Source organism: Thalassophryne amazonica, unplaced genomic scaffold (genome assembly GCF_902500255.1).
Source record: "Thalassophryne amazonica unplaced genomic scaffold, fThaAma1.1, whole genome shotgun sequence".
NCBI lineage: Eukaryota > Metazoa > Chordata > Actinopteri > Batrachoidiformes > Batrachoididae > Thalassophryne > Thalassophryne amazonica.
The window spans coordinates 84,761-96,409 of record NW_022986295.1 but is presented as its reverse complement, the minus strand read 5'-3'; the positions used below and the strand labels follow the sequence as shown (position 1 = coordinate 96,409).

General features: G+C 44.1%; 1 protein-coding gene across 1 annotated transcript; it reads left to right on the top strand.

The window, feature by feature from the left end:
* Window positions 1-5,383: 5,383 nt before the first annotated feature.
* On the top strand, window positions 5,384-10,577 carry kcnj15 (potassium inwardly rectifying channel subfamily J member 15). The gene is made up of 2 exons (XM_034165537.1): window positions 5,384-5,514; window positions 9,216-10,577. The coding sequence occupies exon 2, from the start codon at window positions 9,284-9,286 to the stop codon at window positions 10,304-10,306; it is 1,023 nt and encodes a 340-aa protein (XP_034021428.1). The 5' UTR covers window positions 5,384-5,514; window positions 9,216-9,283; the 3' UTR covers window positions 10,307-10,577.
* Window positions 10,578-11,649: the final 1,072 nt, after the last annotated feature.

Sequence of the window (11,649 nt, the reverse complement as noted above, 5' to 3'; positions counted from 1 at the left end):
GGACTCATCTCTGTGCTTGTTCTGTTAGACCTCAGTGCTGCTTTTGATACTGTTGACCATAAAATTTTATTACAGAGATTAGAGCATGCCATAGGTATTAAAGGCACTGCGCTGCGGTGGTTTGAATCATATTTATCTAATAGATTACAATTTGTTCATGTAAATGGGGAATCTTCTTCACAGACTAAGGTTAATTATGGAGTTCCACAAGGTTCTGTGCTAGGACCAATTTTATTCACTTTATACATGTTTCCCTTAGGCAGTATTATTAGACAGCATTGCTTAAATTTTTATTGTTACGCAGATGATACCCAGCTTTATCTATTCATGAAGCCAGAGGACACACGCCAATTAGTTAAACTGCAGGATTGTCTTACAGACATAAAGACATGGATGACCTCTAATTTCCTGCTTTTAAATTTAGATAAAACTGATTATTGTACTTGGCCCCACAAATCTTAGAAACATGGTGTTTAACCAGATCCTTACTCTGGATGGCATTACCCTGACCTCTAGTAATACTGTGAGAAATCTTGGAGTCATTTTTGATCAGGATATGTCCTTCAATGCGCATATTAAGCAAATATGTAGGACTGCTTTTTTGCATTTGCGCAATATCTCTAAAATTAGAAAGGTCTTGTCTCAGAGTGATGCTGAAAAACTAATTCATGCATTTATTTCCTCTAGGCTGGACTATTGTAATTCATTATTATCAGGTTGTCCTAAAAGTTCCCTAAAAAGCCTTCAGTTAATTCAAAATGCTGCAGCTAGAGTACTGACGGGGACTAGAAGGAGAGAGCATATCTCACCCATATTGGCCTCTCTTCATTGGCTTCCTGTTAATTCTAGAATAGAATTTAAAATTCTTCTTCTTACTTATAAGGTTTTGAATAATCAGGTCCCATCTTATCTTAGGGACCTCATAGTACCATATCACCCCAATAGAGCGCTTCGCTCTCAGACTGCAGGCTTACTTGTAGTTCCTAGGGTTTGTAAGAGTAGAATGGGAGGCAGAGCCTTCAGCTTTCAGGCTCCTCTCCTGTGGAACCAGTTCCCAATTCAGATCAGGGAGACAGACACCCTCTCTACTTTTAAGATTAGGCTTAAAACTTTCCTTTTTGCTAAAGCTTATAGTTAGGGCTGGATCAGGTGACCCTGAACCATCCCTTAGTTATGCTGCTATAGACTTAGACTGCTGGGGGGTTCCCATGATGCACTGAGTGTTTCTTTCTCTTTTTGCTCTGTATGCACCACTCTGCATTTAATCATTAGTGATCGATCTCTGCTCCCCTCCACAGCGTGTCTTTTTCCTGGTTCTCTCCCTCAGCCCCAACCAGTCCCAGCAGAAGACTGCCCCTCCCTGAGCCTGGTTCTGCTGGAGGTTTCTTCCTGTTAAAAGGGAGTTTTTCCTTCCCACTGTCGCCAAGTGCTTGCTCATAGGGGATCATTTTGACCGTTGGGGTTTTTCTGTAATTATTGTATGGCCTTGCCTTACAATATAAAGCGCCTTGGGGCAACTGTTGTGATTTGATGCTATATAAATAAAATTGATTTGATTTGATTTGAATTGATTACAGTTCATAATATAATCAGAACATTCAGAGAATCTGGAGAACTTTCTACACGTAAGTGGCAAGGCCGAAAACCAACACTGAATGCCCATGACCTTTGACCCCTCAGGCAGCACTGCATTAAATCTGATATCATTGTGTAAAGGATCTTACCGCGTGGGCTCAGGAACACTTCAAAAAAACATTGTCAGTTAACACAGTTTGTCACTACATCTACAAGTGCAAGTTAAAACTCTACCATGCAAAGTGAAAGTCAAACATCAACAACATCCAGAAACACCGCCGCCTTCTCTGGGCCCGAGCTCATTTGAAATGGACAGACGCAAAGTGGAAAAGTGTGCTGTGGTCTGATGAGTCCACATTTCAAATTGTTTGTGGAAATCATGGACGTTGTGTCCTCCGGACAAAAGAGGAAAAAGACCATCCAGATTGTTACCAGCACAAAGTTCAAAAGCCAGCATCTGTGATGGTATGGGGGTGTGTTAGTGCCCACAGCATGGACAACTTACACATCTGTGATGGCTCCATCAATGCTGAAAGGTACAGCCAGGTTTTGGAGCAACACATGCTGCCATCCAAGCAACGTCTTTTTCAGGGACGTCCCTGCTTATTTCAACAAGACAATGTCAAGACACATTCTGCACGTGTTACAACAGCATGGCTTCGTGGGAAAGAGTGCGGGTACTAGACTGTCCTGCCTGCAGTCCAGACCTGTCTCCCAGTGAAAATGTGTGGCGCATTATGAAGCACTAAATACATCAACGGAGACCCCGGACTGTTGAACAACTGAAGTCGTACATCAAGCAAGAATGGGAAAGAATTCCACCTACAAAGCTTCAACAATTAGTGTCCTCAGTTCCCAAACGCTTATTGAGTGTTGTTAGAAGGAAAGGTGATGTAACACAGTGGTAAACATACCACTGTCCCAGCTTTTTAGAAACATGTTGCAGGCATCCATTTCAAAATGAGCAAATATTTGCACAAAAACAATAAAGTTTATCAGTTTGAACATTAAATATCTTGTCTTTGTGGTGTATTCAATTGAATATAGATTGAAGAGGATTTTAAAATCATTGTATTCTGTTTTTATTTACATTTTACACAACGTCCCAACTTCACTGGAATTGGGGTTGTACTATGCCAGTATGCTGCCTTACGAAAGGGAAAATAAGTGAGTCTTAAGTCTGGACTTGAAAGTCTCCACAGAATCTGACTGTTTTATCAAATCAAAATCAAATCAAATCAGTTTTATTTATACAGTCTAAGTCTATAGCAGCATAACTAAGGGATGGTTCAGGGTCACCTGATCCAGCCATAACTATAAGCTTTAGCAAAAAGGAAAGTTTTAAGCCTAATCTTAAAAGTAGAGAGGGTGTCTGTCTCCCTGATCTGAATTGGGAGCTGGTTCCACAGGAGAGGAGCCTGAAAGCTGAAGGCTCTGCCTCCCATTCTACTCTTACAAACCCTAGGAACTACAAGTAAGCCTGCAGTCTGAGAGCGAAGCACTCTATTGGGGTTATATGGTACTATGAGGTCCCTAAGATAAGATGGGACCTGATTATTCAAAACCTTATAAGTAAGAAGAAGAATTTTAAATTCTATTCTAGAATTAACAGGAAGCCAATGAAGAGAGGCCAACACGGGTGAGATATGCTCTCTCCTTCTAGTCCCCGTCAGTACTCTAGCTGCAGCATTTTGAATTAACTGAAGGCTTTTCATTTTCACTTTCATTTATTGATGCAGGGAGATCATTCCACAGAACAGCGGCACGATAAGAGAAAGCTCTGTGACCCACAGACTTTTTATTCACCCAAGGGACACAATGTAGTCCTGCACCCTGAAAACACAGAGCCTGGGCTGGTACGTAGGGTTTAATTAGGTCAGCTAGGTAGGGAGGTGCCAGTCTGTGAACAGTTTTATAGGTTACGAGATGAGATACTTTATTGTCCCAAAGGAACATTTGTCTTGGACTCGTGTGCTGTATACAATGCACAATAAAAACACACCCAATTTAAACACACAGCATAATTATAAATATAACACTCAACAAACTAACAGTGTAAGGGACAACCCCCCCATATACTGGACACAGCCCAGAACCATAAGTATCATGGAGCCATCACACAGTTCCTGCCACCTGACACAACCTCATTTAGAAGTTTGATAGGTGTATGAACAAATGTCTTTTTAAAATGATTCAACTTATGCTGAGGAACTCTGTATCACCTACCAGGAGGCAAAGGTTCATATTCTTGATAAAGGAAATGTGAGGAGTCCTCTGAGCTTGCCTGAGAACTGAGTGCTTGTATAACGACTGCATCATGTCACCTTCACAACAGACTGGATCAGACGAGTTTGATTTTTATACCAAAAAAGGCACTTCTTCTTCTTCTTCTTCTTCTGACTGAATCTGACCTCAAAATCAACGATATGAAGAAGGACGACCCAATTTCAGAATGACCTCCAATGTCTGAGTGTGTACGAAGATCAACGTCTGTGTGTGAGAGTGTGTATGTGTGTGTATGTGTGTGTGTGTCTGTGTGTATATATGTGTGTGTGTGTGTGTGTGTGTGTGTGTATGAGTGTCATTGTCTGTGTGTGTGTGTGTGTGTGTGTATGAGTGTCATTGTCTGTGTGTGTGTGTGTGTGTGTGTGTGAGTGTCATTGTTTGTGTGTGTGTGAGTGTGTGAGTGTGTGTGTGTGTGTGTGTATGAGTGTCATTGTCTGTGTGTGTGTGTGTGTGTGTGTGTGAGTGTCATTGTTTGTGTGTGTGTGAGTGTGTGAGTGTGTGAGTGTGTGTGTGTGTGTGTGTGTGTGTGTGTGTGTGTGTATGTGTGATATGGTTGAAGACACGTCCTCCTGGTCTTTCTGTCAGTCAGGTGGAGCTCTGAGTTCAGACCTGATCTCCGGTCGAGACTCAAAGGGCAGAAAGTGTGTGAAAGTTGTTGTGTTCCTCACAGAACGGTTGAACAAAGTTCCTGCTGTAAACTGTGTGTATCTGTGTGTGTGTGTATGAGTGTCATTGTCTGTGTGTGTGTGTGTCTGTGTGTGTGTGTGTGAGTGTCATTGTGTATGAGTGTCATTGTCTGTATGTGTGTGTGTCTGTGTGTGTGTGTGTGAGTGTCATTGTGTATGAGTGTCATTGTCTGTGTGTGTGTGTGTCTGTGTGTGTGTGTGAGTGTCATTGTGTATGAGTGTCATTGTCTGTGTGTGTGTGTGTCTGTGTGTGTGTGTGAGTGTCATTGTGTATGAGTGTCATTGTCTGTGTGTGTGTGTCTGTGTGTGTATGAGTGTCGTGTGTGAGTGTCATTGTCTGTGTGTGTGTGTGTGTGTGTGTGTGTGTGAGTGTCATTGTGTATGAGTGTCATTGTCTGTGTGTGTGTGTCTGTGTGTGTGTGAGTGTCATTGTGTATGAGTGTCATTGTCTGTGTGTGTGTGTCTGTGTGTGTATGAGTGTCGTGTGTGAGTGTCATTGTCTGTGTGTGTGTGTCTGTGTGTGTGTGAGTGTCATTGTGTATGAGTGTCATTGTCTGTGTGTGTGTGTCTGTGTGTGTATGAGTGTCGTGTGTGAGTGTCATTGTCTGTGTGTGTGTGTCTGTGTGTGTGTGAGTGTCATTGTGTATGAGTGTCATTGTCTGTGTGTGTGTGTCTGTGTGTGTGTGAGTGTCATTGTGTATGAGTGTCATTGTCTGTGTGTGTGTGTGTGTGTGTGAGTGTCATTGTCTGTGTGTGTGTGTGTGTGTGTGTGTCCTGACAGTGACGCCGTCCTTGAGGCCAACGGCAGCTCAGTGAATGGGGGCGTGTTTAAAGGAACAACAAAGCTGCACCTACGTGCTGAATAAGAGGCGTCTCTCCTCATTGTGCTGCTCTGTCTCTGCAGAGGACAAAGACGAACCCGCACTCTTCTTCCCACGACACCTTCCACAAGGCAGCAGCGCCACGCGTGAGTATGAAGTCAGAATCTTAGTTTCATCTTTATCCTGTTTTTGACTTCAAATGCCATCACTTCAGGAAGGAAAAAACACCTGACTTCACTTGGTAGAAATTTAACTCTGCTTACGCAACAGCACAGAGCACTGTGGTACTTTACTGTGACCTTCAGCCACCTGAGGGGGCGGAGCTTATGTCATTGGCCCTGTGTGTCTGTGTCTCACAAAGTAAGAAGCAGATGCTCTGAACCCACACCGAAATATTTGACCTGTTGTCTTTCTAAAGTGCATTTAAACATGTTTCCATCTTATGACATCACAAAGTACAGATAGGAAATCTGAACTTGGTGAGTTGAAGAGCTGACCTGCTCTTCCCATGCTCTAAAATACACAGGTTAGGGGCCCCTGAGGACCAGGGTTGGGAACCACTGATCTTCAGGAAAAGCATCTATGGTATATTTGATGGCTGGCTAGATGAAAGGAAGAAAAAAAACATGGACACAACACTTTACCAGTTGTTATTTGTTTAATGCCCCCAAAAAGTGGATATGTAGATAATTGTTTGGGAGTGTGATTGTGGTCTGCATGTATATTCCTCCCTCTGCAGATGCCACCACTGTCTGTGAGCAGATTCACAGTACAGTGGCATGGCTGCAGACACAACACCCCTGCGCCCTTCTCCTCATCACCGGGGACTTTAACCACGCCACCCTCCACACGTTCACCCAGTACGTCACGTGTAAAACCAGGGACAATAGAATACTGTACCTTTTTCACGCTAATGTGGAGGACGCTTACACCTCTGCCCCCCTCCCCCCGCTCAGACGCTCGGATCACAACCTCATCTACCTGCTCCCCCAATATACACCCAAGGTGAGAAGGGAGCCAGTGCAGAAAAGGTCGGTGAAACTCTGGACTGAAGAGGCCACTGAGAGGCTGAGGGACTGTTTCAGCACCACAGACTGGAGCATGTTTCAAAACTCTCACGGAGAAGACATCAACAGCCTGACCCAGTGTGTCACTGACATGTGAACTTCTGTGTGGAGAGCACTGTGCCCACCCGGAGGGTATGGTGCTTTCCCAACAACCACCCCTGGGTGACCCCCGAGCTGAAGGTCCTGATGAATCAAAAGAAGAGGGCTTTCAACTCGGGAGACAGAGAGGAACAGCGTACAGTCCAACAGGAACTCCAGTGGAGGATCCGGGCAGGAGGAAGGAGTACGGAAAGAAGATGGAGGAGCAGCTGGCCCAGAACTGGTGTGAGTGCAACCACTTGTGTCTCAACACCAATAAGACGAAGGAGATGGTGATCGACTTCAGGTGGAAACCACCACTTCACCCACTGGTGAACATTCAGGGGGAGGACATAAAGACTGTGGACAGTTTTAAATATCTGGGTTCACCTCAACAACAACTGGACTGGACTCACAACACTGATGCCCTGTACAAGAAAGGTCAGAGTCGCCTCCACCTCCTGAGGAGACTGAGATCCTTTGGAGTGAGCAGGCCTCTGCTTAAGACCTTCTATGACTCTGTTGTAGCCTCTGCTCTCCTCTAAGCTGTCGTCTGTTGGGCCCCAGGCAGCACAGAGCGGGAGAGAAAGAGACTGAACAAGCTGGTCAGGAAGTCCAGCTCTGTCCTGGGCTGTCCTTTGGACTCTCTGGAGGACGTGGCTGAGAGGAGGGTGTTAACCAAGTTCAAATCCATCATGAACAACTCCTATCACCCTCTGCACCGGACTGTAATGGAGCTGAGCAGCTCATTCAATGACAGACTGAGGCACCTTCAGTGCAAGAAGGAACCATACCGCAGGTCGTTCCTTCCTGCTGCTGTCAGACTGTACAATAACACTGTGAAGTAACCACATGCAATAATATGTCCACAAATCACGTACAGTAACAACTCATTTACAAATCCCAGCACTCGTGTCACCTTATCACATCTAAACTTTACTTCACATATTGTAAATAAGATGCTCCTATTTTTTAATTCCAATCATGTATATATATGCATAGTAAAAGTAAGTCCCTTCGGCTGCTCCCTTGTTTGCACTCGGGGTCGCCACAGCAAATCCAAGGTGGATCTGCATGTTGAATTGGCACAGGTTTTACGCCGGATGCCCTTCCTGACACAACTCCACATTACATGGAGAAATGTGGCATGGGTGGGATTTGAACCCGGAACCTTCTGCACTGAAACCAAGCGCATTAACCACTTGGCCACCACCCCTGCAATGTATATACTATATATGCATATATATATACTCAACAAAAATATAAACGCAACACTTTTGGTTTTGCTCCCATTTTGCATGAGATGAACTCAAAGATCTAAAACTTTTTCCACATACACAATATCACCATTTCCCTCAAAGTATTGTTCACAAACCAGTCTAAATCTGTGATAGTGAGCACTTCTCCTTTGCTGAGATAATCCATCCCACCTCACAGGTGTGCCATATCAAGATGCTGATTAGACACCATGATTAGTGCACAGGTGTGCCTTAGACTGCCCACAATAAAAGGCCACTCTGAAAGGTGCAGTTTTGTTTTATTGGGGGGGATACCAGTCAGTATCTGGTGTGACCACCATCTGCCTCATGCAGTGCAACACATCTCCTTCACATCATCCGTGAAGAGAACACCTCTCCAACGTGCCAAACGGCAGCGAATGTGAGCATTTGCCCACTCAAATCGGTTACAACGACGAACTGGAGTCAGGTCGAGACCCCGATGAGGACGACGAGCATGCAGATGAGCTTCCCTGAGACAGTTCTGACAGTTTGTGCAGAAATTCTTTGGTTATGCAAACCGATTGTTCCAGCAGCTGTCCGAGTGGCTGGTCTCAGACGATCTTGGAGGTGAACATGCTGGATGTGGAGGTCCTGGGCTGGTGTGGTTACACGTGGTCTGCGGTTGTGAGGCTGGTTGGATGTACTGCCAAATTCTCTGAAACGCCTTTGGAGACGGCTTATGGTAGAGAAATGAACATTCAATACACGAGCAACAGCTCTGGTTGACATTCCTGCTGTCAGCATGCCAATTGCACGCTCCCTCAAATCTTGCGACATCTGTGGCATTGTGCTGTGTGATAAAACTGCACCTTTCAGAGCGGCCTTTTATTGTGGGCAGTCTAAGGCACACCTGTGCACTAATCATGGTGTCTAATCAGCATCTTGATATGGCACACCTGTGAGGTGGGATGGATTATCTCAGCAAAGGAGAAGTGCTCACTATCACAGATTTAGACTGGTTTGTGAACAATATTTGAGAGAAATGGTGATATTGTATATGTGGAAAAAGATTTAGATCTTTGAGTTCATCTCATACAAAATGGGAGCAAAACCAAAAGTGTTGCGTTTATATTTTTGTTGAGTGTATATATGCATATATATATATATATATATATATATATATATATATATATATAGAGAGAGAGAGAGAGAGAGAGAGAGAGAGAGAGAGAGAGAGAGAGAGAGAGAGAGAGAGAGAGAGAGATTTTATTTCTACTTCATTTTCTTATTTTATTGTATTGTTACAAGTATTATTATTATTATTGCTTTATCTTTGCACATGCTGTTTGATGCACTCATCTTGTGTGTTTATTAAGAGCTGACATAACATGTGAATTTCTCCATTATGAGATCAGTAAAGTCTTATCTTTTCTTATCTTGTTGCTCCAGGACAATAACTGTGTTTTTGTGGTCTTTTTTCAGCCTTTCCACAAGGAAGGCCAAACTAAAACTTCAGAAGCCACTGCCAGTTTAAAGAGTTGTGACGCATCATGACCAGCAGGAGGACGGGCATCCAGCCGAGGATTGTGTCCAAAGATGGTCACAATACTGTGCGCATTGACAACGTGGAGGGTATGGTCAAGCTGTACCTGCATGATATCTGGACCACTGTTGTGGATATGAAGTGGCGCTACAAACTCACCCTGTTTGCTTCAACCTTTGTCATGACCTGGTTCATCTTTGGTGTCATCTTTTACTTCATTGGCATGGGAAATGGTGACTTTGAGCATGACTTGAGTTCCAACCACACACCCTGCGTGGTTAATGTGGGGACACTCACTGGAGCCTTCCTGTTCTCTCTGGAATCCCAGACCACCATTGGCTATGGTTTTCGTTACATCTCTGAGGATTGTCCTCTGGCCATCTTCACACTTGTGGCTCAGCTGGTCTTCACTGGCCTGGCAGAGATCTTTGTCACCGGCGCCTTTCTTGCCAAACTAGCTCGGCCCAAGAAGCGAGCAGAGACCATCAAATTCAGTCAGTCAGCAGTGATTGGCCAGCACCGAGGCAAGCTGTGTCTGATGGTGAGAGTGGCAAACATGAGGAAGAGCCTTCTGATCCAGTGCCAGCTAACAGGCAAGCTTCTTCATTCCACTGTGACTGAGGAGGGCGAGAACACCCAAATCCACCAGAGTTCTGTTGATTTCTACATGGACTCGAGTCAAGAGTGTTCCTTCCTCATCCTCCCGCTCACCTTCTACCATGTTCTGGATGAGAACAGTCCTCTGACTGGCCTGACTGCAGAAAATCTACACGCTCAGAATTTTGAGCTGCTTGTTACTCTCAATGCCACAATGGAGTCCACTGCGGCCACCTGCCAGAGTCGGACCTCTTATATTCCCCAAGAAATTCTCTGGGGTTATGAGTTCAAGCCAGTGCTGTTCAGCACCTCCAGCGGCCGTTATGTGGCAGATTTCAATTATTTTAACAAGGTACAGGTGAGCAACGAACCAGCCTTCCACAGCAAGACCTCAGAGAAGTTAAAGCTGGAAAAGGACTATAAGAAGGAGTAGAGGCTCTCAGTCATCCTGCCAGTTGTATTCTAACCTGGCTCAAAATGTGGCACCATCTTCCAGGCCATTGATCTCAGTGGGTTTTTCCACAAAGGTGTTTTTTTTTTTTCTCAGAATCTACATACTTTAAAAAACGACACCATTGTTTATTAATATGTATATTTCGCAGACAAGAATGAGCGAAGCTCGTCAGCATCTCACCATGTCATTTTGATCCTTCAGACTTTATTTTGAGTAAACGCTTCAGAGGAGCATTAGCATGGAAAAAACCTTTCAGCTTCTGAAAGGTTTCAGAGCTCCCCACCCCCCAGACCCCCATCTTTTTAAGTATTTTTCTTTTTTTGCTTTTCAGCTGACCCCAATTACAACCCTCTTAACCCCCTGCTACTTTAAGCATTTTCTTTTAATGTATGTGTAAATTAATATTCAAGGTTTTCAGCTAGTTGACAGTAGAGCTGTACAATATGGACAAATTATCGTATCTCAATATTGTTATATAAATTGTCATGTAAATCAAATCAAATCAAATCAATTTTTTTATATAGCGCCAAATCACAACAAACAGTTGCCCCAAGGCGCTTTATATTGTAAGACAAAAGCCATACAATAATTACATAAAAACCCCAACGGTCAAAACGACCCCCTGTGAGCAAGCACTTGGCGACAGTGGGAAGGAAAAACTCCCTTTTAATAGGAAGAAACCTCCAGCAGAACCAGGCTCAGGGAGGGGCAGTCTTCTGCTGGGACTGGTTGGGGCTGAGGGAGAGAACCAGGAAAAAGACATGCTGTGGAAGAGAGCAGAGATCAATCACTAATGATTAAATGCAGAGTGGTGCATACAGAGCAAAAAGAGAAAGAAACACTCAGTGCATCATGGGAACCCCCCAGCAGTCTAAGTCTATAGCAGCATAACTAAGGGATGGTTCAGGGTCACCTGATCCAGCCCTAACTATAAGCTTTAGCAAAAAGGAAAGTTTTAAGCCTAATCTTAAAAGTAGAGAGGGTGTCTGTCTCCCTGATCTGAATTGGGAGCTGGTTCCACAGGAGAGGAGCCTGAAAGCTGAAGGCTCTGCCTCCCATTCTACTCTTACAAACCCTAGGAACTACAAGTAAGCCTGCAGTCTGAGAGCGAAGCGCTCTATTGGGGTGATATGGTACTACGAGGTCCCTAAGATAAGATGGGACCTGATTATTCAAAACCTTATAAGTAAGAAGAAGAATTTTAAATTCTATTCTAGAATTAACAGGAAGCCAATGAAGAGAGGCCAATATGGGTGAGATGTGCTCTCTCCTTCTAGTCCCCATTAGTACTCTAGGTGCAGCATTTTGAATTAACTGAAGGC